Raw genomic sequence first — 27,709 nt, 5'->3', positions numbered from 1 at the left:
TTGTGGACGACTAGATCCATGTACAGCTTTCATTTTCTTCCTCTGAGCTGGCTCAAAACTGTATGGCTGGATAACTCTGACACTGTTCATCTTTTTTTTTTTGCCTTATTAGTGTTAGGTTGGGGGTGTAAGATAATGGGAGATCTTGTAAACAGCTTTCAGTTATGTGTGACAGGAAGAGGGGGGTGGGGTCCCACCCACATCTCAGAGGGGAATTTCTAATGAACAACTGCCGCTCTACAGAAACCATGTCCTAGAAAACAAGACAGGCTTTTGATTTGGGCTAAAAACAGCATCATCATATTGAAAAGACCACTGGGAATGCTTTCACAATAGATCAAAAGATGATCAGAGTGGGACTTCAACAGTAGGTTTTCCAACTATGTCAATCATAAATACCTGTGCTGCTAGAAAGGCTGGTTGTGTTCTTATGCTTGACCATTTTGTTTTTGTAGATTTGGTCCCTCTGCGTTGGGCAGAGTGAGAGCTTTTAATTTCTAGCATCCTCAGTGACCAACCCGATGACTTTATTTTGTTAGATCAATGGAAATCAAGTGTATGTTTCATCAAAGCTGAAATGGGGATTTTTTTTTCATGTTATACCTTATGTAGCTAACCTGTGTATAGGAGGGAAAAACACAAGTGTGTCCATTTGTTTTAATCAACTGTTTATTATTGTATATAGTTTCACTAATATTTTGATCAAATATGTGAATAACAAAGTATTTTCTTAAACTGAATGACACAGTAAAGTAGCAGTGGGACAAATGTGTGCTTTTTAACTTTGTGTGTCCTTCTGTGCTGTATGTTGTAACCTCCTCTCCGTGAGGGCCTCCTCTGCTTTTCTACTTGTTTGTTTATATTGCCCTCTTCCTCTGCAATGTCATGGCTCAGGCTGTGAATTTTTATCCTCCCTGTATTCTAGTAAATACTTAGACAAAACGCAGCACACTCTGATGAGCCTGGGGCCTCTATAATCAATCTCGGAAAAAAACAACACAAAGATCAGGCTGTTCCTGCTCCATAAAACAACAGCGGCAGCCATTCACAGCCTGCAAGTGTAATTCAGTACAGCTTTTTTTTCTTGGTCTTTCTCTATTCAGCAAGTACACAATATATTTGTGACAGTGCATTTTTTTTTTTTACCACATGATTGTTTTTGCATCAACTAACTGCATCATACACGTATTGATCAGCCAAGGTCAAAAAACTAGTGGACAGAAGTTTCTCTAAGAAATCCCCAAACCAAAGTCGGATCTTGAACTGTGACCATTCAGATTTCCGTTTTCCTACAGGCTATAGGATCAGGGAAAATGCTGCATAAATATTTGATGGTCTCCTATAGTAGCTCAGACCTAAATGGTAAAGGAAGAGCAACATTAAACCTCAAGGATCAAGGAGGGTTTCAAGCATGGCAACAAAGCAGATGCACTCAATCATATCAGAGCGTGTGTTGATTGTACTTCAGAAACTTTACAAAAAGAAAATCACAAATTCTTTACTTTCTATAATAAGTGTGTTGCTTTTCACTGACGCAAAGATGCAAACACATCAAAAATCCCAGAATTCATGTGTGCCATCAGAAAAACATCATTAAATATGTCATAAACTATTGTAATTATTCCTTCAGTCATCTTAGACAGTTTTTCCTCCTTTGATAGGAGCGAAGAGCTGTGTAAAATCTCAGAGTGATCAACATTATCAATAGGGACAAAAAGGTTTGTCTTTGCAGAGACGTATGCAGAAGGCGGCTGATGTATGATGTTAACCTTTGCTGTTCTCGCCTCCCTCTGTTCCACCCCCCTCTGCACACTCACTCCCATGGAGTGCTAATCGTATTGATCCATTTGTGCGGACGCAGCTTCACCATTTTTCTCCCTTTTGGTCAAAATCAGTTTCAGCTCCTCAGGAAATGATGCAAAACTGTCTATGAAGTCAAGATGTATTACAAAAGTCCACAACATTTTTTATGTCTCTGCTTTTAAGTAAAGCTGCCATGGGTGCAGCGCATGTTGCACAAATTAATTTGATAAATGTGTATGCTTTCCGTGGTTTAGATTGCTTGTCAGTGGTAACAGCTTTCAGACAAATAGTCTCCTTCAGTTCAGCGTTGTTCCTCTCTTTGTCAGTTTTAGGGAGAAAAAAAACAGCTGATGGAGGATGGAAGACGAGGCAAAGTGTAAAAACAAATTGGCACAGAGGGATAAAGTGAGATATCAAAAGAGTGGATGGTGAGGGATGAATGAAACAGAGCGTTGGCTGCGCGGCAGTCTCTAAGGCCAGAGTCCATATCACTCTCTCCTTCAGAAACAACAGCCACCACAAGAAACATCAACCAGGCAACCAATCTTGGCTTTTGCATTGTTCACTATCTGCTAAAAAAAAAAAAAAAGGAAAACAGCTTCCTCTTTCTTGCACACACACACACACTCACACACACACACATGCTCACATAGAAAATCACTTCTCCCTGTTCATATCTAGAGAGACAGAATAGAGCCTGTTTCTTATTGTCCCCTTAGTGGTGATGTGGGGGTGTGTGTTAGGGCTTGATTGTTACTGGTTTACATAAGGGTATTAAACTCTAGCATAGCACTATCTATCTGAGCCAGGCAGATATATTTGTGTTGTGCTTCCTTTATGCATTTGTTATTTCCAAAGAGGATTGGGATGCACCAGTGGAAGAAAAGGATAGATAGCCTGCTGATATTACATTCTTCCTCTCTTCCTCACTTCCTCATTTTTCCTCTAAAAGCCAAATTTCTTGTCGGCTTCTTGGTGAGTGTGTATTAAAAGGGTGTGCAAGTTTGTGTGTTGCCTTGAGAAACAAAAGCGGGTAATTAATTAAAGACGAGTGCACTTTGGCACCATTGTCCTGTTCAACAACTCTAACAGTGTTTAGCATAGCAGAATTCAGTAATATTACTTGTAATTGTAGCAGCTGCAGTGGCAAATTATGGATGTATTAGGATTGTGCTGACGCATTTGACTGCTGCAAAATGTTCAAATATTTACTGTTAATGTGGGGTACTGTTCTGAATAAAGGACATGAAAACACATACGTACTCTCTCTTGACTTCATAAAAACTCAAATCATCACAAGGCTTTAAAAAAAAATCAGGATGAACAGGAGAACAGAATTTATAGATCTAAAAAAAGAAAAATAACTGCATGTAAAATTGGAGATTTCTAACTTATCTGATTGAGAGCCCAAACACAGGTTGGGGGCCTGTGTAGTTTGAAGGACTCAGTTGAATAAACACAATGAAAAGAAGAAAGACAAGATTTAATTCTTTTATTTTTAGGGGAGAGGAAACATTTAACAACATATATTTTTGTACATAGTCAGTTTTTCATATGTAATGTTAGTTTTTACTCTTTTTTCCCCATCTAAGTATATAAAAGGGGCAGAAAAATAAATCATCTTCTGTTCCCTTTTATTTTCCAGACATATGATTCTGTTTAATATTTGTTACTTTTTTAATGGAAATGGAAACAAACAAAAATAAACAAAAAAACAAAATACATAAAAACACAATTTATCTGGGGTTCACACTGTGCAACACTCAAATTTGAAACTGTTGAATATGTTTGTAACAGAGAAATGCCCGAGGAAAATCATCCTTATCTAAAAGAAGAAAGATGTAGATTTGGACTTTTCTTTTTAGGAAACAACGCTGAATAATTGTATTATTCTGAAGCTAGAAGGGAAGCCACCTGTCACTCATTCCAATCTAAGACAAAACAAATTGACTAAACTATTCCAACATCAGAACCATGTAAAAAAAATCAAATCAATTTAAAAGATTTTAAATTCTGCATTATAAATTATAGAATGTGAGACAATTTCAATTTATTTAACACAATGTAAAATTCAAAACTTTGTTGTTAAACAAGTTTACTTTGTCGTGAGCAGGAATGTCATAGTGACAACATTAGCAACAAACAACATATGTAAGAAAATTTTATGAATAACAATATTCTGTGTCACTGTTGTGAGGCCGCGGGTGCCTTCTGTTGAGGACAATCGGGTAGTACTATATGAAAGAAGAAAACAAGAAAATGAACATAAATCTGACTCAGCTGTTGTTAGTTTACTAGTATGTAATGAATTATTATGTGTCTTATACTAATTAAAAATGCACGGCCACAGAAGCAAAAGATTGGGCACATTTAATACGAAGAGATAAATAAAGAGATACATAAAAATAACAAATATAAAGAGAGAGTGCACATGAACAAAAAATCCAATTATAAACATAAATCTAATTAAAGTTATAAAAAATATTTGAACCAGTTCTTTTCAGTCAAGTTAAGAGATTTTCTTTGGTAAATCACTTGCATCCACTTCCATAACCCATCAAACATGTTTTTCATTTATTTAATTCTTCTCTCACTTACTTTTTGGAGTTTAGTTCATGTTCAAAGCAAATCATGTTCAAAGCAAAAACAGAACACTTAATCAAAATAATAAACCAAAATAATCTAAAAGCCTAACTCTTATTTGAAGATACGTAAAATATAATACAGTTAATGATTATTTAGAGCTTGGTAAATTCACATTCACATCAAAATGGGTTAAACAGAAATTTTAAGATTCAAGATTTCAAAATTTGTTTATTGTCATTCCACACAGTATTTGCAGAGAAATACACAGGTGAGACGAGATGTTGTTTCTCACTAGCATGACAGTGCAAAGAAGCAGCAAAAAATAAAAAATAGTATAAAATAACAATCCAAGAATAAAAAATAACAACAAAATGAGATGAATAAGTGAGTATAATAAGTGAAATAGAATAAAATAAAATAAAATAGAGACCAGCATTCAGTGTAAAAGTGACTACGTGAAACAGAAAACATCAAGATTTGACGTTGATTGTGTATTTCTCACCACAGACAATTAAACTCTAACATGCACAAAGCAGCAAACTTCTTTTTATAGCTGCATCAGAAAAATAAATGCGATCTCCGTCTGTTCGTTTTGTTCAGTCTGGCAGTTTTTTCAAGAATTCCCTGATCTGCATGTGTTTGCCAGCTTTGAGGATCAGGCAAGAGAGGTTAAATCAAAGTGGAGTCAATAACTTCATCCTTTCCTCCTGGTCTGCTGTGCTGCACTTCTGGGAGCGCTCCTTCTCTGGCTCCAGAAAGAGGAGGACAGGAAAGGCTTCATCCCTTTCACAAACACTAAAGGATAGAGCCGCGCTGCCTCTAATACAGAGGATGATCTAAGTCTGGCACACCCATACACATACATCTTCACACATTCGCAGATAAAAACAGCTTCCTAACTGCGTCCGAGAATGATAATCAGCTAAATTCTCTTTTCTCCAACCTGAGAGCCCGAGTCCAGTCATGGTCACAGCCGGCTAAATCAATATCATCATCCATAATCTTTATTGTAGGATGAAACACAGCATAAATCAGCACAAAGCTGTTCACACATCCCTCTCTTTAGCAGCCTCCAGTTGCACACAGCATTCTCCTGGGCTGGTTTCTTTTTAGTACAGAGAGCTCCAGCCTCTGCAGGATGTGCACCTGCACATGTCCCACACGTCTATGTTCTATCTGCTGAGGATGTGTGTGTGTGTGTGAGGAATAAAATGCAGGTGAAGGATGTTATTTAAATCTTCCACGGGGAACTACGAGCTGAAGTTTGTGAGCAAACATGTCCGTGTGAACTGCTTTTATGCGCGTGTGTGCGTTTCCAAGCCCTGCTCTCTTTGAGTGTGAGTAATGAGGTTTGGGGAAGAAAGCTCGCAAATTCCTCTCATCAGTCTTCACTCCTTCAATACCAAATCAGCAGGCTAATTCAATAACCAATCACAGGGCTAATAGTATCCAGCTGAGAGGAGAACCAGTGAGAACCAAGCTAATGGACCTTGGAGGGAAAAACTCACTGGACAAGAAGTTGGTGGAAAAATGAAAGCAGAAGATATTTTTTCCTGTGAAGGATTTGGGATGTCAAACAGTCTCTGTTTGTGTTCAAGCACCTAAAGTGGAGCAGGATTCCTAACTGAGCGTGTCAGAGGCAAAACTTAAAAAAGTGGTTTACCAGCAATCCTCAGTTCAGTTTTAATTAGTAAAATGTACGTCAATAGAATAACCAAACATTTCTCCCCACTAGTTTCTGCAGCTGTGAAAGGGAAGGCTGCAGGAGTGCATGGATCTGCAGGAGTGTCCCAGCCATCGTAGCGTCACAAATCCCCTCCTCCTGACATGCACTGAATAAACTGTCACAGCCGTTATATAGTGTCTCCATAAAGCCTACCATCAAACAGTTACTACCTCCATGGCTTCAGTCCACTGCACCAACAACACAAACAAATCATTCGGTGCCGTGTGCAAGTGTTTCTGGATAAGTGTGTGTTTGGCGAAAGCAGAGCGCATACATGACTGTATTTTCTGATACGATCACGCCCCGCATAACCTTTCTACATCTCGCTCATTTGTGATCCATTTTGGCCACCCCCTCTCAACCTCACTAAAAGCTTTCCACTGTCACAAATTCAGCTTCCTGCTCTTCTTTTTTTCAGTCACCATTACATTTCTTTGGCATAAAAAAATAAAATCAACCATTCAAACTTTTATTGTAGAGTCGTGACTCAAAGACCACTTTAATGTTAAACTAACAAGTCTGAACGGGAAATCTAGGTAAATATTCTTACTCATTGTTCTATTTGTGAATTTTTGTTAAATCCCACATCTCAATAATAAAAAAGACTTGAGGTCATAGGTTAGTCGGCATCTGCAACTTTTAACTATTCCTGTTTTTACTGGCAAATGAAGGCAGCACTAAGGTAAAACTTCAATAAATTTCAATAACTTCAATAAAGTTCATAGTGTCGGTATCGATAACTGACAGCTTCGTCAGATGAAGACGAAAGACATCCGTCGAAACATGTGAGGCATGTGAAAAAACACAACCGTCTCTGATAAAAGACGAACCTAAGATGTCAAAGGAAAAGTTGCGCCTCAGTTTCAGCAATTTCTGTTCAGACACAACTCAGCAGTAAGAGATTGGAAATTCGAGTTGACCTAAGTTGCGGTTTTTGAGCTGCACATGCAAGCGATCGCTTTCTAATGCATGAGGCAGTGAGTGCAGCACGCAGCGTGAAAACAAATTTCCGCTCTCCATCAGAGAATAACCGTAACAGCCTTAAAGCACTTAACATTTAATGATATACTGTTGGACAATGTGCGGGTATCTGAGAAGGAAATTCCCTTTAATCTTCTTCATGGCTACATCATCTTTTATAGGTGGACAAAGTAAATCCCAGCCTCCAGCTTCTGCTCCGTAGAAATGACAATTGATTCGCAGGTTATTTCCTGCTTCCTGTGAGCTAATTGAAATAAAGTGGGATGGTAGACTCGGTTGCTGCAGCATCTATCAATACTGCAGCTGTACAGTCAGAAAAGCGTTGCGTCCACTGCGGTGCCTTAAGCAGCCGCTCAGAATATTTGGGTTACTGTTCGATCCCTCATGAGGTGAGCGTCGATGCAAAGTTAAAATGGTAAGCACAAAATCTCTAAAGGTGCGTTTTCTTGCACCTGTTCAGATGTTTGCATTTATTTATGATTTTTTTTTTGTTAAAATTGATGGATATTAAATGTTTCACACAATTAAAAACAGGTGTTTTTAATTTCACACAAATTTATTTGTGTTGTGTACATACCACAATTTTGTGATATTTACTTCTAATATCACAACAGCTGCCTGTTGTTCACGTGTTTCTACAGAGGCTGTCTTTCTTTTTCAAATGAACCGTTCAAAGAACTCATAAGATCAAAGCAACATATTGAAAAGAGCCACAATTTAACCGCTTGGAGCCTGATTTTATTTCAGGCATCATTTAAAAGAAAATCACTTATGTTTTTGCTTACAAATAGATGCTAAATTTGGAGCTGAAATTGTTTGATGCACTTTTGCATCCGTGGGCATCAAGGGTCAAGTTTTGCTCCAAATCCGATTGATTATTTTATTATTAGTTGACGACTAACACAAAGGTTCAGGATTTTGTATTTTAATCACAATTTTAAAAGCAAATATTTATCAGAATTACAATCCAAGTTACGTCGTTACATTAAAATCATATCTATTTTTTTCTAAACAACTGCTACTTTTTCCAAATTCTCTCCTTCCTATCACAGTAATGATTTCAGCCAATGGCTTCCAATGGTTTAATCAAACTCTCGTTAGACTGCAAGATGCACTGAATCATCGTTAAATCCATCTGCATATTACCTTTGCTGCTACTCGTAGCTCTGAATCTCATTTGAATCTCATTTTAATCTCTTCTATGAATCTCAATTAAACAGATTCAAGCAAAAGAAAAGCACTGAAAATATGAATGTACACACACACACACCTACACGCACACACAAAGTGCACCTGCTGCTAACAACGCTGTAGCTTTAAATGTGCTCATTTTAATTAATTCGTTTTTATACTCAAGACAAATCCTTTTGCAAATCCTCCTGTGGTAATTAACAATTATCCTACATTTAATAAGCAGACTGAGATAATGGAACAATTAGAGAAACAAGCTGTTTAAAGACTGACGCTTTGAACTGCATATGCTTCCATTTTCTTTCAGCAGTTTGTGATTTCAGTGAGATCGTAAATGTCCTGCCGGCTTCCTTCAAAGTAGAATGGAAACCAACATGTTGTGCAGAAACAGTTCGCTTTCAACACTGGTTTAATGTGGAAACATGTCCGCGCACAGACATTTCTCTCGTCTCCACTCCAAACTCTGGGGCCAATTAGCAGACCTCAGCTTTGTGCTCGGGCATTTGTCAGGGGACCTTTGGGGAGCCCAAGAGGCTGCGAGGGCCCTCGGGGTAGCAGAAGAATTATCACTCTTTTCATCTCTCAGTCTCTCACGCATCCTTGCATACACACATTTCCACTTTCTGCTTAGAGCGGCCTTGTGCCCTCCATTTCTCTCCGTTCTCTTATTTTCCTGGCTGCATGCGCCTCCACAACAAAGAACAAGCCTGAACATCACAGAGTGCAAACACATCAAACTAATTTACTCAGGTGAGGCGAGCGAATTGGACATGGTTCAATAAACATATGCATAACCTTCATGTACGGGTAAATCAGTCGATGCGCTTCGCTCATAACCTCTGATCCCCCCGAACTGTGTGTGCAGGCCAACTTTGTGGGGGTGAGCACTTTCGGCTAACGGAAAGGCAAAGTCATCACAATACATGCTGATCAAAGTCTGTGCTGCTCTTTGTGTTGTAACTGTTAGCGGTGGAGTGTTTGGGGAGAACCAGCAGACTTCTGGAGCTCATGTCAGTTTACTCCATGAGTTTTATCCCTGTCGCACTCCCTCCAACTCCATTTTACTTTGTTTTTATTCACACATCCCTGTGTGGCATCCCGCTGAGTGGCTGCAGCTTAAACACACACACAATGACAAAAGCATGCGTATCGCACTGAGCTGTGGGTCCCTTTTTCCTCCTCCACACCACAGGGAGGAGAGAAGGATGACAGGAAAGGAAGAATCTTCATGTGTGTGCTTAAAAAACAGAATGAGTGGACACCTGTCTTCTGTCAAGCTACTGTCTGCAGCTCTGTGGGCTGCATATCGTTATGTTAGACTTTCAGCACTGCAAGCAAACACGCTTAACAAAAGCTTCCAACTAAGAGAGTTCGTCATCTGGAAGTTTGTTTTTTTTCTTAAATTTGTGTGACGTCAGCAAGGATTGAGACAGCAGAGTGGAGGCAGTAGATAAGATACGTGTTCTTTATTTCTGACAGAGTCATTTAGCTTTGGATGAAGACGGGAGAGGAGGAAAGGACGGAGCGCAGAGAGTTATAGTTATGGAGCTGTCTGAGGTTTGGGAGTGTTGAATGAAATGAGGTCCAAAGGAGTGGAGGAAGACAAAGGTAGAGAAAGAAGGGCTCTACGTGACCTTGCAGTCCCAGAAGCAGACAGAAAAGGAGGAAAACTGGTTTCCTCTAAATCATGTTTTTTCCTGCTCACTGTTACTCGAGTAATGTGTCAGCTTACAGGCCAGTTGCTATATCTTGTATCTCCCGCAGCCCACCTCTGTGAATCACCGTCTTCCTCACTTTTATTCCTCCACAATGATTGAAGATGTGCGTGTGTTTTAGTGCTAAATTGCACCACACTCAGCCAGTGTTCCACGAGCTGTTTCCCCCTCGTATATTTACTTGTACCGAGGCATCAAACTGCCAGAGACCTCCTGTCACTTCTGCCATTTTCTCCTTTCCCCCCTCTTCCTCATATGAAGAAAAGTATTTATTTTCATTTATCAAAGCCTCTTACCTCAGAGGGGGAGAAAACTGCAGTGTCTGCAATACTCCGTGTACGCGCATGTCTGGGGAGAGTGCAGCAATGCTGGGGGTTATTATGAAGAGACTGAAATGCGACAGGAGATTCCTCTGATTGGGAATAAAACAGCATCTTATCTATTTAAATAAACCCCAGTGCAGCTTCATCTGCACACAAATGTGTGCAAGAAAAGGCTAAAAATAAAAAGGAAACGCGCCAATGACATAAGAAGGCAGCAGACTCTGAAACAAACCCATGAAATCAGTAAACGCACAAAAATAAAAGTGCAGAAGCCGGCAAATCTCTGCATGTAAACAAACACAAGAAGAAATTCACAAAGGGATTTGTAGTAATTAAATTGCAATGATCGCCCTGTTTTAGCTTTTGCTTTGAAGATGAAAAAATAATGCTTGAGAAAATGAAAAACAGCTCTAATAGAACTTGAAAAGAACATCTAATTATTCAACTGAGGGTAGTTACAGTGGAATCCCTCACTCCTCCAAAGAAAAATAAAAAAACAACCAAACAAATAAGAATCTTTCATGCAAAAGCTGCACAAAAACAAACAAGACTCATCCATATATCCTCCTCGGTTAAAAATTATCCAATCTGCTGTAAGAAAGACGCCCTGCTGACCTGTGAACTTTGAGATGACAAAATTTGTGGCTCCAAAATATTTTTAACGACCACCCCATAATAGGAGCCACGAAAAACAGAAGTTATGCAAAAAAGCAGAACAGTGACGATGTGTGTGAGTGTGTATGTGTGTGACAGTAAGTAGCAGAGGAGAGAAGCGGTGATGTATGTTGGGTCTGCAGTGTGAGGCTGCAGATGTTCACCCCAGGTGGTCTGACGCTAATAACATTCCACTTTTTACAAGCCCTTAAATTCACTCAAGATAAAGCCACATAAAACACACCGCACAGAACACCTTGCTGCTCCTGTTTGTACCATCAAGATTCAATGAGCATGAGGGATTGAACTTTTAAGCGTGCGCTGTCTTAATTAAAAATGGGACGTACTCCGTTTCTCCTTCTGCTTCTAATCAATCATTCCTGTTAGAGGATTCATCATAAACAGAGATGTTGCTTTATTTGCCCGTGTTTTGGACCCATTTGACAGAAGTTTAATTAGAGGTTGTCACCTTTAATTAATAAACTGAAGTCGACTCCATTTATATGCATTTTAAATATATGATTTTTCAGGCACAAATGGATGGAAAAAAACATGTGGAGAACTCAGTCAGGAGCAGGGTGTTTTTTAAAACTGATATAATTTTTAAAAGATTTACAGTGACATTTATAAAAAAGGTAATTAGACAGTGTTTTGTGGTGGTTCATCTCCACCCAGAGTTTGTCCAGAAAATATGTCAAACGTGGCAAAAATGAGCAAACTCATTGCCTCTCTTCCCTCCCTCCCAGCTCCTGCTTCCTGCACTCATGCATGCGTCAGCCTTTAACCAGAGGTGGAGAAATACAGAGAAGTGAGCAGAAGGTGCACCTCCTTTTACGTCACACATGTGCGCAAAATAACTCAGATGGGATTTTTCTCAGCTGATAGTCTTCCTAGAGCAGCACTTTATCAACAGAAGACTTAAAAACCACAGCAAATGCAAGAAAAAGGAGCTAAAACATAAAAAAATTCTCTCCTACAAAGAGAGCAAATAAGGCGGACAGATCTGAGAGAACCTAAACATTTGCACTTCACAAAATAGAAATATTTTCACACGGTCGACAGTGTGTGTGAAGTATTGCCAAACAGACAGTGTGGACTTTGTGTTTTGGAGTTGTCAGTATGTAGACAGATTATTTTTTTCCCCTGGAGGAATGCTTTTGTCATTCACACCAGCTTTCTGGATTTTTCTGCTGGTAAAGCTGCAGACAGCGAGGGCTTTCCTCTGTGGAGGATGTCATTGTGTTCATACGCAGCTGCTGCACATGCAAGCTCTAGATGCACTCCGAAGTAAGCAGGCCATTAAAAATGTTTTTAAAAGGCCTTAACTCTTAAAGCAACTGAAGCCTCTGGACCTGCCTGCATGTACAGCAGCTGATTTCTAACCTCGTTCTGATTATTGATTGTTATTGACTCAACTATATTTGTTATTATAAATAACCACATGCATTAATGAATGACAACTCTGACTCTCTAAAAAACACTTTTTTTCTTCTTCACGCTCTTCTCTTCTTCTTTAAGTCTATTTAAAATGGGTATTTTTTTTCTTTTCTCATCATAAATCTTTAATCAACTCTTTTGAAGTGAGCGGGCAGGCTGAGTCTCTGCAAAGCTCCGACCTGGACTGCTGCAAAACACGCAGATGAAATGTATAGAGACGCTGCATAGGTTAGAAGCCATTTACATCCCAACGAGACGCCAGAGTTTTACCATCAGCAAAACATTTACTTTTCAAATATCTGATGAACAGAACCAAAATCAGATATTTTTTTTGTTTAACTTCTACCTTATTTAAAAAAACAAAAAAAACAACAACTGTCAAAGCGTTTTAATGTGTCTTCTCGAGGTCTGAACGTACATTTTCCTCTACGTCTTTTGTCTTTTGCTGTGCCAATTTGCATGCACAGGAGTGCAAAAGCATGCACACGCGAAGACACATGAGCACGCTCCTTCAGCAGTAAATAAAGTAGTGCAGTTAGGTCACAATCACAATAAACCACAAACAACTACCATCTGTCTCATGGTCACTGGCTGTGGAAGTCAATGAGCCTTACGGTAAAGAGTTCATACCACACTGCTCCAACACAATAGCATTCAACATTCCCGTTTTAAAAATAAAAGAGTAAAATACCTTTAAAGAGTTACGGACCATTTATTATTCTCCCTCTCTCTTATCACTCCCTTGTTTCCGACTCTGTCCCTCCTCTTCCTGTAAATGAGTGATTTATCAGCCTTAATTGCTGGCAGTGGTTCAGGCGGTCATGTGACCACACCATGACAGCATGTGATAAATACACCCTGGAAATTAAACCCAGTGCTGCAAACAGACACATGCACCGCTGGCATGGCATCTGCAGAGCAGGGCCTTGTTTTGACAAAAATAGATTTGGTCTAATAAAAGCATCACTTTAAAATCAAAATCTGAGCTCATCTCACGCTTCCATCGCCAGTTTAAAAATGTGGTAATAAAAGACATTTATCAAAATGAGACAAAGGCCAAAAGAGGAAGATGCACGATCAATAATGATAGACCAAGTAAATCTATTGTTGTGAGGTGTTTCATTACGGTTCCCCCGTAAACAGAGAGCGCAAACACAGACTCACACACTCCAACACACAGTGGAATCACTCCGGCTTGTTTTCTCCTCATAGCGCTGAGCTAAGATGCTGACTGAAGGTTCTGCAATGCTGAGTTCATGCATCTTTTTGTTACATGAAGCCACTTCTCAACCACTGACCTTTTTATCCCCACACCATAAATTGTTAAAATAATGTATGGGATGTCGCTAGTTCCAGTTTGTCGTGTTAGTAGATAAGTGTGCCTCATGTGAAATTTTACACTTCATACAAATGCAGATGCAGATTTTACGTTAAAAGAAGTAATGAAAAGCAAAAAGACATTTGTATTACGATGTGTGGATGATGGTGTTTAAGGAGAACTTTGTTTCTTCGGCTGATAGAAGTTGGGATCAGTACTGCTTTACTATGGTGCCTACATCCTTTTACTCTTTCTTTATAAGGTAGCTGTAAAGCAGCTTTACAGCTGTGGTTTTTGCTGGTGTCGTGAGACAAACGATGCATTTAAACATAAATTCATCATGGGCTCCGTGGCTAAAAAACTGTAAAACAGAACAAGAATTTATGTTGGTTAGAAAATGAAAGCTAAAATGTTGCTCACACTAAAAACTCCTTTGTTAAAAATAACCCAAGTCAGGTTGTTTTTAACCCAACTATGAAAGGAACCAACTATTTTCTGGGTTACTAAAAAAAATAAATTTGGTAAAAATAAAACCATTACAATCCCCCAAAATTTGTATTGCTCTAAAAAGTAACCCAAAAACATATTCCACAATAAATAACCCAAGAATAGGGTTGAAGAAATAACCCAAGTGTTTTAATAGTGCTGCTTTTCAAAACATTAGTTTTGAAAAAAAAAATAGGAATTCAAGTGTAGTTTAGGAGAAGTTAATGTCTTTTAAAAATAAGATAAGAAAAACTGCAGTTTAATTTGCTGACGCTGTTGCATCACAGCATTTTCTGCACTCGTGTGTGCTTTTAGGAAATGTATTATATAATTAATAACTTAATTCCTGAGTTGCAACTGAAAAAAGTAAACTTCCTTTTTTCCACCACCTAAATTTTATTTCCCCCTATTCTTAGAATTTAAATTGCAGCTTATGAGCGTCTTAAAGGTAATCTGGTTGATTGTCTGCGTCCTCGCAGTTGTACGCTGCGACCCTGCACCGCATTACTGCCACACTAATTTCTGTTTCTGATGAAACGCAAAATTTCAGGACAACTGAGAGAGCGGATAAGAGCGGCAGAATGGGAAGAAGATAAAGAAGGACCCGGAGAGTTACAGAGTGACACCTTGCAGAAGCTGAATTCTATAATTAGATGAGAGGATTTGACAGTTTGGTCAACAATAGGAGCATCGGTGGAGAAAGTGTGAGTGTGTCTGATTGTGTCTTTTTGCAGCTTCGCATATTGCATCTGCAAATGCTGCCACCTAAACAGCTAACAAGGAGTTGTGTGTAAGTGTGTGGTGGGGTACGGAACATCCAAGATTCCAGAACCTCCACACCTTCCCCTCCCTCCTCCTTATTTATTTGTCTGTATTAGTTAACTCCCTCTCAGCACTTAAAATTAATGTCATCCAGCACAAAATAGAGGCTGAAAGCTAAAATTCAGCACTTTCTCAGCAGCACAGTTATTTATCAAGCTAACAAGGAGAAGATGCATCCCGTTTCAGCCGGGCCCAGGAAATATGTGCCATTAAAGCCCAGAGCTAGTGTTTGAGAGCCAAGGAATAAAAGTGAGGGTGTCAAGCAGAGTGGATGGACGGTATCGGCAGTAATATGGATGCAGAAAAAGCAGCAGACACATTTATATGAGGGACAATAGATGCAGCCACGCTGAAGCATGAGAAAACACACTCCGCATGTGCTCCATGTGTGTATAAGAAGTGCTGATTTGCTGATGGCTATAAAAGACGGTCCTTTAGGGGAAACAGAAGACATAGTTTGGAGCTCTGAATAAATCATGTTCTGCCAGAGTGAGCTTAGCACTGATTTTCTCTTTAGGAGAATCGTGTTGAAACACGTCCTGGGGACTGTTAGTATTGTGCCGTGTTAACATCTGTATGGCATCAGGAGCTAACGCCCAAGTGTTAGAATTCAATTAGACAGTGGGTGCAATGCTAAGCAGCTAGCGCTGGGCAGACACCGCGGGGAAGTGGGGAGGCTGGGAGGCTGGGATGTGTGTGAAGACGAGGAGGCTGCAGGCTGGAGGAAGGCCCTGGGCTGCTGGCTGCGGTGGTTCAGGGGAATACATTATATCACACTAACCTCCGGCTCGTTACAAGTTTCTCTTTCACTCACGCTGTGAACACACACTCGCAACCTGGGGACAGCAGTGGCTTGGAGGCACACACAGACACACACTCCACTGTTACAGCTTCACAACTAATTATGTTTGAATAAAACAACACAATTCAGGCTTAAAGAGCTGAAACTGCTGAGATAAAATGGAGTATTAACATAAGTTAAAAGCGGAGCGGGTTGATGCACAGAGGCTTGGCTCCAGGGTGAAGCTGCCTCCTCAAGTGTCATCTATTCTGTAGCTTAGAAGTAAAAACACAGCACATTTTTGAAAACAAGCCACATCTAAACACAGTTGTTCAGCTTGTGTATCTTTACAAGCGTTGAGAGTGACTCCCCCCCATCCCTCTCATTTCTTTTTTTGTATTTTGGAACATACTTATGCTTGCTTCCTCTCGTCTCAGACTACGGCCCATAATGAGCGTACATTCAGCTCGTATCCTCCCTGTCTGCTGGATTTTCTGGATGGAGGATGATGTCTGTGTCACCACTGAAACTGAACCAGTGTAATGAGTCTCAGCTGTAGTAGTTATATATATCCCAGGTAGAGAGGAAAGTTGAGTGTGTCACTCTGCAAGAGGAGCCTGTCCTGCTCGAGGTGGAAGACATGAGTGTTTTCTAAATTACACTTTAGTGTTGTTGAGATAGAAACCTTGACATCTTGATTATACCTTTACATCATTCAGTGTTTTTATTATTATTAATAATAAATAAATGTTTCATTTGTTTATTTCCAAATTTAATGAGGACTTTAAGTTTTCTGTGGAAAATAAATTATTTGGAAAAAATTCATTTAAAATGCATTTAAACATACATCCTCTTCCACCCTCACTGCACCTGCAGGCCTCCATATTGATGAGTCTTCATGCATGTGCGCATGTCCTTCCTCCTCTGTTGTATCTACATAAACCTGACCTGCCTTCTGTCAGCCACAGCACCATCTCGCCTTCCTTTGCCCCCTCGCCACGAGTGGCCGACTCACCCCGTCACTGCGAGTGGAGTCGCGCGAGGTATGAGAGGGGATGACGGCGGCGAAAGCGGTTGAAAGGAAGGGGTTGTTGAAGTGAGGCGTGGTGGATGGGGGGCTCTGGAGCTTCCTCTAATGTGCCCTCTCTACTCCCCTGCCTGTGACCTCGGCGCTCCTGACAGCCAGAAAATGCTGAAGCACGCAGGTGTCCCAGAGCCGCAGACACACACGTGTGAACGAAAGCACATGCTCCACACACACAGAGTCCTTTCTGAGCAGCCTGCCTTCATTCAGGCTTTAACTCCTTCAGCACCCCCATGCTGTGCCCACACATCCAAAAGTGGTGGAAAAAACCATCCCCACATCATTTCTGGTACTCAGCATCTGATGAAAGTAACGTATACTTTGTGCTGTACAGTAAAATTAGCTGATGCTGATGCTGTTGTTTTCTCTGTCCAGTCTTTTGACTGTACAGGATAAAACCCGAGGTGTCCAGAGAGTGTCCTGTCCCGCCTGTGTGTGTGTGTGTGGGATGGGGGTTAGCGTGGGAGAGTTGTATTACAGTGGTGATGAGTCGCCTGGCTGCCAGTCTGATACCTCAGCAGCACCCAGCATTGACCAGGCCTTTAAATAAAGCCTTCGATCCTCAAGCAGGAGGGAAGGTCACTGCCTGCCTCTGGTTACCCTGCCTGTCTGTCTGCATCCCCGGCCAGGAGCCCTCCTGCCATCCAGCCCCTTTACTTTCCTGCTGATGTCCACAGCCAAACGCAGGTCCATTTCTTTCCTGATCTCCTTCTCCTTCACAGCCAAAAATGTCAGACAGATCCTACCGTCAATCTGTGTGTCAAGCCATGAACTGTAATAATATTCACTGTTTTTCTGCACAAGAGAAGAAAGGAGGATGAAAGTAAATCAGGAGGTCAGGGGTGAAGGGTTTTGCTCTCATCCCAGGAGGACTGAGTGTGTCAGCCCTCATCACACTGCCAAAGTCACAAACAGACTGTTGACACACACAGTAGATATTTACAAAGGAGGTGTGCTGGTACTAAACTGTATTTGAGGTAAGAATAAAGGCCATATAAATACATCAGTACAATACAAACTCTGGACAGGATGTTGCACTCTTTATCTGTTTTGAAAGATACATTTGAAAGATACAGCGTGTGTGTTTTTAGATGCAGTTAAGACGTGACATTATGGAATATATTTTGATTCGAGAGTACTAGGTCTGTGTTTGAATAAAGAACAAAAACTCACTCATGACAATCAAAAATTGATCATTTCTCAGCCATCTTTCTTTCATTATCACAAAGGTAAACAGGATTAAAAGTGTCAAAGATTAAAAAAAACTGGAAATAAATAGAGGAGTTTGAATTTTATGATTCAAAGTATTCTGAATGTATTACTGGATAAGTTGGTTTATATGAATTAAAATATCTGTACGAATTTTATATAATAAAGCTACGCAAAGTTAGTTGACCGTTTATGACAGTTATGTTTCATGGTTCAATGCGTTAATGAACCTGTGTCAAATGAGCATGTGCAGAAGGAGACAGAGGAAAACGTGTTACCTTCAACTCCAGGTTGGTTGGAACACACAAGTTCTCTATCACAGATGGAGGAATTTTCTTGATGTCCTGTAAAGAAGAAAAGCAGAAAAATGACTGTTTTACACAATGTTTGAGGCAGGAGGGACTTGATTGATTGAAAAGAATAACAGACATGTTCAAATTAAGCTTCAGAAGAATTCTACTCATTGAATGAAAGGTTTATTTAAGACAATTAACGCAGGTAAAAGAGAGGTAAAAGAGCAAAAAACAGAACAGTTAGCATCAAAAAGGATAAAATTAGCAATTATTTAAATGGTCATCATCCCTTTGGTATCTATCAAAGGAGATGAAAATGTCTTCCTGTGCATTTGCAAGACGTAGATAAAAATACATTTGCACATTTCTATATATCTGTGCGCACACCCACACGTACACAGAGACGTGTAAATAACAAAGCAAATAATCAGATTTTTGTTTTTAATTGGAAATTAAGATGTAATTCAGTCAATTCTACAAAATTGGAATTGCATATTAGTACCGTTAAGAGAATTCAAAACAATGGTTAAGAGCCATCTTTTAGGAAAAGGTTCTGCTTGTTATTTTTCTTTTTTTTTGGTTGTTTTGTTACCAAAAAAGAAATGAGCCCAAGGAGTTTATTAATGCCCTTCAGTCTATCTTGAAGCAACAATGAAAACCATTCATTTTACTGTAATCCGATTCACACCCGCACAATTGTACTCTGACCCCTGCAGCTACATGAAAGCTGCCAGTGTCAGACCTGCAGCACAGAGAGGGCTGTTGTCACCTGAAAACCAAAAGCCATCGACATGAAAGACTTCCAGGTCTGCATTATCTTCAGCCTGCAGAGAGTCTAAAGTTTCCGAGCCACAGAAATGACTACATTTGAACCTTCTCTGATGTACTCGGGAACATGGACACACTTAGGTTGCAAACTCTAGTTAACCAAAACAAGCACACATCAGAGAAGGTGGTGAGGTCCATGTGCAGAGGGCCACAACAGTGTGTGGGGTCAAGGCCTTTCCCAGGTACAAATGAAAGAGAGGCGAGGCTGCAGCAGCCTAACAATGCAGTGGGTCACCTTGCCAAGGAAAGAGATCAATGTCTGTTTGAGTGGTTGAGCGAGAGGCTGACTCCAGCAGAAGGGTAAATCACCTCTGGCTTCATTGAGATGCAGGTAAAACACACAGGGGTCGGGCATGGCTCCAGCTCTTGCCTGTACAACACAACGCGGCACAGGTGAACACAAAAGAACACAGCCACACTAACAAAAAAAAACTGGTAAGCAGCCTGCTTCTGCACCCTCAATCCTCAAAAATCTGGGATCTCATACAATCAAACCCCAAGGCTGTGACAATGCTTTTTTTTTTTCAAAAGCAACTGCAATTCTAAACAATTCAAGTTGTCTGAGCACAGTTTGGACATTTCCTTCATGCTGGTCCAGGTTCTGTTTAAGGTAGAGTTACCCGATGAGCTGCATCTGCAGAAGGACAAACCTTCTTTACAGCTGCTGCATTCTTAGCACAAACAGAAGAGAAAAGTGAAATTATCAGGTTTCAGATAAACAACACAACTCAGGACACATGCAGAAGACTGAGAAGAGTGCGAGGCTCTGCCACTGCCAGTCTGGATGATGAACAATCCTCAGAGGAACAAATGCAGCTGATTTAAATCACTTTAAATGTAAATGTTTGTGGTGCGGGGTGATGCAGATTCAGATTGAGGGGAAGAGATTGAAAGTGTGTCCTCCTTTGTTGGCCAATGTGTGTAACTCTTTGGGTGGGTTTATTATGTTGAAATGAAAAAGTTTACAGGGGATCCCCTGGAAATGAAATTGCACTGATAATCCAAGCTCCAATAAAATTACAATTTGGTAGGATTTTCATAAAAAAAGTACTTGCAAAAACATGAAAAATACTGTCTTCTTCGAAAGATTACTGTCCCTTTATTATCTTCTGTAGATAACAGGATTAAAAATATGCCACTTTGACATCCAAAGGCTCATTAGTACAGATCTAATAGGCTAGTTAAAGCACAAAGACTCCTATTGAGCAATCCCACACAAACAGACACTGAGCAGTGTTCACATCATTTTTCCTATTAATTCTGAGACATTAAATCGTCCTACATGACCGTGATTCAAATGTCAATACTGATAAATTTCAAAGTGATTTTCCATAGTTGACCTAAATTACAGAGGGCCAATATTGTGACGGCAGACAACTACATTATCTTTAATAACCTAATCATAGGACAGACTGCAAATGATCACAGTGCAGAAGTCAATATGCTGGGCCGGAGAATAGAATTACAATTCATACTGATGAGATTAACAATGCAGCGTGCGTTCATGTGCACGCTGCATGAAGATATGGGAGGAAGCGAAAAGCTAGAGAAGGAGGTGGCGACTGTGTCACGCTGCAGACAGAAGAGGAGGAAGCCCTGAACTGTTACTTCCTGCGTCTTCTGTCCTCCTTCAACACAGGAAGTGAATCAGTGCCACGGCTTCTCCTGCCCCTTCGGTGTGTCTGCAAGTCTTAACACACGCCAGCAAGAAGCATCCCACGCCATTTCCACAGCCCCCACAATGCTCATCAATTTTCCACCTTATCCTTCTCCAGTGACAGAGCCCAAACACTGCAAACCTACGAACCATTACACAGAAAACACCACCCGTGACACCACATGACAAACACAAATGGGTAAAACCAACCCCACCATCGCCCTCACAGGAAAAAAGAGGTGACATGAAAGAACTACTGTCTCCAGTTCTGGGGTTATAACACAAATGTAATTAAATTGCACACAATATTGACCTAATCAGATAGGAGGGCCATAAATTAATGGATGCATGCTCACTAAAAGGCCCTCTTCTCTCTAGGATGTATCTCTGATCGTTTATCATTTGAAAGGAGCAGGAAGGCAGCCAGCATCTCTCTGCTTGCTGTCTCTCACTTCTGTTTAATCACAGAGAAAATCCTTCCTGCAGGCAGGAGAGGTTGGGCTTTCATGGGAGCCACACAGGCCAGGTGACTGTGACCCAGAAGTGAGGGGTCAGAAGAAAACAAATAGGTCCTTATGAGCGCCAAAAACACACAGCTTCGCTCTAAAAAAAAGGACTTGAGAAAAGGAAATTTTCCTCCACACACACTCCACCCAAAAGGTTTCCAGCAGCTTGTATAGTGGCGGCCACGACCTTGTACAGCAGCTTAACCCGAATCCTGCGGGTTTCATCTCCCCTCCTTAGGATGAAGAACGCAGAAACAATGCAGGCCACGCTCAATTCTCCAGGACCTGTCAGCCCCGACAAAACCACGTCCCTGCGCCGGACTTTTATGAGATCCGACCTCAAAGAGAACTTTTTAAGATTATTACAAATGTGCATTTCTTTAAAAAACGCACATTTGTAATAATCTTAAAAAGTTCTCACATCCAACCCTCAATTTAGCTTCGTGAAAACAAGTATTTGCGCCAAATTCTAAAATTAAGAATCAGTTTGTTGACATTCCAATATTAAATCCAACAGCTTGGTTTTAAACGGAGCGCTCAACAAGTGGACCCGGATGGAAAAAGGGCAAGTTTACCCTCAATCAATCACGCAAGCAATCATTTACACATCCCTTATGAGCATGTTTCTGGGAAAGAGGAAGAAATTTAAATAAAACGATAAAGTGGGAAAATAGTGGCTCAGTTTTTGAGAGGATTCTTAGCTGAAATTCGGACTCTTTACGCAACAAGTAAAGGCCGTCTTTTTAAATTTAAATAAGACATAATTTCAAACCTATTCATCTTAAAAGAAACTTTCAGTAAAAATAAATAAAATAAAATATTTTTTTAAATAAAATGTTTACTCTGGCACAAACAGAGCTCGATTATCTTAAAGATTTACGCGCGCTCCGCGCTCCACATTGTTCTGAAGAAACTAAAAGTGACAAGAACCAGATGTTTCTGTTATTGCAGGAATAATCTTAATGTAACTTCCAGTCATGAGTGAAGGGAGAAATGTGAGGGAAAGGGGCAAAAAAACAGGCAAAATAAGAAAAAAAATCAAGAAAAGAAATACGATCAGTACGGTGATTTATGGAATAATGTTATGTCTTTTTTAAATTGCATATTTTAATAATTTTTCACATTCAGAAAACACAGTTTTTGCTAAAACAATTTCAAGGAATAAAACTTTGACACACAAATCATTCACATTTTGAACTAAATATGAACTTTGCGTTTCTGAGATATCCTATTTCCGTCCATTGACGATGTCAAACACAAAAGGAGATATACAAAGTTAAAATAAAGAAAATAATAACTAAAGTTTTGCGTAAAAAACGTGTTCCTTAATTATTTTACTACTTGATCGGCGTCCTTTTCTGTATTTTTTCTCCAGTCTCACTTGTTGATCTTAATTATTCGTATGTTTAGTTGGAAAAATACTCTCAAAAGTCTCCACCTTTTTACGCACTCAAAGGCCTTTAGGAGCCTATAAATCAATACCGAGGACGCAGTTGGAATCATTTTGTCCCCATGTGGCTCCAACTTTAATGAAGATAAGAGTTGCGTAGAGTTTCAATCTTTTATGAAATAAATGTTATAATGTTGGTGAGGCCGACAAATGAGAAGATGGACAAGTTTATTAAAAGAGAAATATTAGTAACACACGTGGGCAGCATGAAGTCAGATAACTTTACAGAAATCGGGAAACTTTGGATTTAGCAAAGTTTGACAATTTTTACCACAAAGATTGTGATTTGAAATCGATAATTTTAATAAAGTAAACTTTAATAGTTTTGATTTAAGGAAGAGCGGAGGAAGATGCGTAAATCTGGTCACAACAGACCGAGATGATTATGTTAAATTTAAGGCGACATAAACCTGATTATGTTTTCCATTTAATCTCCCATAAATGTGCTGTTTCTGACTATCTTTAAAGTGAAAGACAAACAAAACAAACAATAAAAGTTAAAAAAAAAAACATTTAAAATGTTCTTAACTTTTAAGTCATGCTCAAAACGGCTGGATTAGAGCGCGCGCAACGTCTTAGATGTGCGTAAACTTCACTTTTCCTTGTTTGCTCAATGAAAGTTTTGGTCGCGTCAACTCACATGAAAAACTCCGGGGATGATGGGTTGTTGTCGCTGCTGGAACCTCCGTTTTCTCTGAAGCCGGTGCTGATTAGCTTCTCGTATTTCTCCTTGTAGGCGTCCCTCTCCCTGGCCAGCCGGGAGATCTCCTGCTTGAGGTGGTCCACCTGCTGCATGAGCTGCGTCTTCTCTCCCTCCAGGACGTGCCGCTGCTGGACCCGCTTATATCGACAGGACTGGGCATAGCCTCTGTTCTTTAGTGTTCTCCTCTTCTGTTTCAGGCGGATGACTTCTTCTTTGCTGACCCCCCGCAGCTGCCGGTTCAATTCCCGCACCGACATGGTCACCAGCTGCTCGTCCGAGAAGCGCTCCTCCAAGCGCAGGTGCTGATGGTTTCCCCCTGCGCCTCCGCCGGACTGAGATCCGGAGGAGGGATGGTGTGCCGCTGAGTGGTGGTGATGGTGGTGGTGGTGGTGGTGGTGGGGAGCTCCGTTCTGGGCTGCAGCTGCTGCGATAACCGCGGACACCACGGCGGCCGCCGACCCCATCTCCTCCCCGGCCATGGCGCCCCCTGCCCCGGCTGCGCCGCCGAACTGCTGCCCTCTGGCATACCCATCGAAGGTCTGGAGTTGGTGACTGCTGCTGATCAGAGCCTCTACGGCGTCCTCCGGGCTAAAGCCCAGAGCTTCGGGGTTCAACTGCTGTTGGTACCCGGTCATCCAGTAGAAATCCTCCAAGTGCGCCTTCTGTTCGCTCCCTGATCCCGGACTGGGCGCCGAGAAGCTTGGAGAGGGGGGAACCGAGCTGCAAGGTGTGCTCATCGGGGTGGAAGATAGGGATCCCCCGGCGACCAGGCGGCTGCACTGGTTGATGCTGCGATCGGGCTCCACCGGCTCCTTTTTCACTTCAAACTTCATCAGATCGAAGTCATTAACATATTCCATGGCCAGGGGACTGGTGGGCAGGTCGGAGTTGCTCATTGCCAGCTCTGATGCCATCCTCTTGCTGTTGACAGTCCTCCAAAGGGGGTGAGGAGCACCTGTCAAAGTAGGCTGCTGAGACACGCACTGAGCCAGCTTGATTTCTTTATTTATTTTCTTCAAAATCGAAGGAAAAGGTGAATTTTCTCGCACTAATTGCGCAGCGCGAAAGCGGCTTTTTGTAAGTCGATAAGTTTTTTTTTCTTCAGTCTGTGTTGCACAGACGCATTGGAGCAGCGCTGTTTCCTCCCTCTCTCCCAGCGTGCGGGTGTCTGAGCGACGCTCTCTCTGTTTCTACCGTTTAACACTTCATGGCTCCTTTTAGGATTAGTGCGCCAATTTGAGGAGGTTCACGCACGTGTCCCGGGCAAACAGTTGTGGAGAATGAAGGGAGGAAAAAAAAACTCCACCCAAGAATTGATAGATTTTTTTCAGCGGATCAGTCAGACGACGAGTAAAAAGCATTGCTTAGTTTTATAGGCGTCCTGACGTCAGGACTGAAATATGAAATTGACCGAGAGCCAGCCAATCAGTGTTCGTCACAGAGCGTAATTAGCATAATAGTGTGGAAAAGTTTTGAGGAACGATCAAACACGTTTATCGACTACATTTGTAGCCTTAATATGAACATTTGCTGTAGAAAATACATAAAGTGAACTGTTTTTTAAAGAGCCTAACCATAACAGCTAATTTTGTCAGTCATTATAATAATAACATTGTTTATGATTTTTCTTATGAATGAAATTCATTTTTATGTTTATTTTTTTCTCTAAAGCAGATTGAAACAACATTTAAATACTAATTCTTTCTATGTTCTTTTATTATTTGGCATTCAAATATTCGAAAAAAGAAAACAATCATCTATCAATTAATAAACAAAAAAAACAATTTGGTTAATTTAAATCTCCTTTTGCAATCCCTGCTTTCTTTCTATAAAGTAATTTCAAAGTAAAGCTTTGAGCTGATTGAAGACTGGATTGATGTTTATGGCAAAATCAGACCACTGATGAAGCTGATGTTTGATTGAGGAAGGCGATCATGTTTGAAAGGACCCCCAACTGCCTGCTTGATTTCACTTGTTTGGAAACCCAATGTCGCCACCTTTCGGTTGGACTGAAAACTACACGCTGTGAGTGGAAACCAGTTTTCACGCGCGATAATGCTCTCGCTTCAAACGCAAGTGCATTGAATCCACTCTCCCACGGATTGGCCTCCAGTGAAAACGTCTGTCGCCTTGCTCTCTTTAGTCTCAATCCCATGTCTGATCAGAGCTTTAGTGTTTTCCTGCGCCTCCCGGAGCGCGCGCGCTCCTCAGGAGGAGTGGTGGCACACGAGAACAAACAATAAACCCGGCTATGCACACAGGACTCTCCGTGGAGCGTGTCACACGGGGAAACTTCAGAAAACTACAAAGCCGCCAGCAGATAATCCCACTCCCCGGTGTCCCAACACAAGTAAATAGTCTCTTGGTCCCTGTGACTGTTCATGGGAACCTGATGTTAGACAGGAAGGATAAACATCGTGTTTTATTCATTAGAAAATATAACAGAAGCCCATCTGATGCTTTTGAATTCATATTAGTCATGTGAGGGGTTTCATCTGATGCATCTCATGCTTTAATGTTCCTGTCCCATCAAAAGAAAGATTAAGGAAGAAAACACACCCATAAAAGCAAAGATATCTTTACGTTCTTGTAGGTTTTGCATCCAATTTAGAGCTTTTAATTAACCAAATTGAACATTTTAGTTAAGTAAATGACAATTTATGTAAAGAAGATAAGCACAATGCATGTCTATACAGGTTTTTTCTCTGTTTTTAAACAGAGTTTATGAAACATTGCCTGGCTTAGGATGGGGCTGTTTTATCAAATGTGCATCTACCAGTAAAGCTGCAAAGTTTGCCATCCCCGTTTGATGTTTTCTCTTTTACTATTAGAGGGGTGTGAAAAATAATTATAAACACAAGAAAAAGTCCACTTCCGCTATGACAAAGAAGAGGCAGATGTTCCGATTCTAAAAGTTTATGTCAAACATCTGTATTAAAATCACAAGTAGGTTATAAATGCAAAAGAAAAGCTTAACCCTTCATGACTTTATTTCCAATTACACTGAACTAAAACAAAAAAAAACATTTCCTGATCTTGCTCCCATTTGTCACGAGATGAACTCAAAGATCTGAAACATTTTCTACATACACAAGAATCCATCCATCTGTCCATCCCTCCCTCCCTCCCTCCCTCCCTCCCTCCTGCCGCCCCGCCCACCAGCCAGCCATCCCCTCTTCTTCCGCTCATCCGGGACAGGGTTGCGGGAGCAGTAGTCTAAGCAAAGTTGATCTGACTTCCCTGTCCCCGGCCACTTCCTCCCGCGCCTCTGGGGGGACTCCGAGGCATTTCCAGGTCAGCAAAGAGACATAGTCTCTCCAGCGTGTCCTGGGTCTTCCCTGGGGCCTTCACCCAGTGGGACACTCCCCAGGAAGGCGTCAAGATGGTATCCATACCAGATGCCCAAGCCAACTCAACTGGCTCCTCTTGATATGGAGGAGCATCGGCTCTACCCCTAACCATCTCCGGAGGAATGAGCCTTTCAGCCTGTAGTGCTTAGCCACCCTGTGGAGGAAGCTCATTTCGGCCTCTTGTATTCGGGACCTCGTTCTAATAGTCATGAACCAGAGACCATATAGTTGAGTACTGGAACGAAGATTGAAAAATAGAGAGCTTTGCTTTTTGGCTTAGCTCAATCTCCACCACAACGGACTGGCTTGGCGAACACATAATGGCGGATGCCGCACCAAAATAACAAATTTTCTCAAATAATGTTTATAAATCTGTCTAAATCTTTGATCGTGAACACTTCTCCTTTGAGATAATCCATCCCATCTCACAGGTGAGCCATATTAGGATACTGATTAGATAGCATCATTATTGCACAGGTGTACCTTAGACTGGCCACAATAAAGGGACACTCTGAAACATGTTGCTTTGTTTTATTCAAGGGTCTGGAGACTTGGTCAGTATTGATAACAGTCTGTATTTGCCTCCTGCATTGCACCACATTTCCTTCACATAGAGCTGATCAGATAGTGGATTGTGGCCTGTAGAATGTTGGTCCGCTGCACCTGTCACAAGAACAGGCAGACAGCTGGTTTCAAATGCAGAAGGTTTATTAAGTCAGCTAAAAGTCCACAAAGCTAAATCAGGGTAAGGGGTCAATAACGAGCATATGAGCATCAAAGGAGAAACAGGATAAATCAGAATCCAG

The 27,709-nt window shown here is 40.9% G+C and overlaps 1 protein-coding gene across 3 annotated transcripts in view; it reads right to left on the bottom strand.

Moving 5' to 3' along the window:
• Nucleotides 1–25,144, bottom strand: part of LOC105354240 (transcription factor Maf) — a 70,670-nt gene extending 45,526 nt beyond the window's left edge. Inside the window, exons 1-3 of one of the 3 annotated variants that reach the window (XM_020703685.2) lie at nt 23,491–25,144; nt 18,395–18,460; nt 3,313–4,037 (exon numbers count right to left, since the gene is read on the bottom strand). In XM_020703685.2, coding sequence (XP_020559344.1) covers nt 18,433–18,460; nt 23,491–24,467 — 1,005 coding nt within the window. In that variant the 5' untranslated portion in view covers nt 24,468–25,144 and the 3' untranslated portion in view covers nt 3,313–4,037; nt 18,395–18,432. Of the gene's footprint in view, nt 1–3,312; nt 4,038–18,394; nt 18,461–23,490 lie in introns of those variants that run through there. The other 2 variants (XM_020703686.2, XM_004069693.4) reach the window with 2 other exon arrangements.
• Nucleotides 25,145–27,709: the final 2,565 nt, after the last annotated feature.

Source organism: Oryzias latipes, chromosome 6 (assembly GCF_002234675.1).
Source record: "Oryzias latipes chromosome 6, ASM223467v1".
Classification (NCBI taxonomy): Eukaryota; Metazoa; Chordata; class Actinopteri; order Beloniformes; family Adrianichthyidae; genus Oryzias; species Oryzias latipes.
Note: the sequence above shows the minus strand (reverse complement) of the source record. Positions and strands in the feature narration are given on the sequence as shown.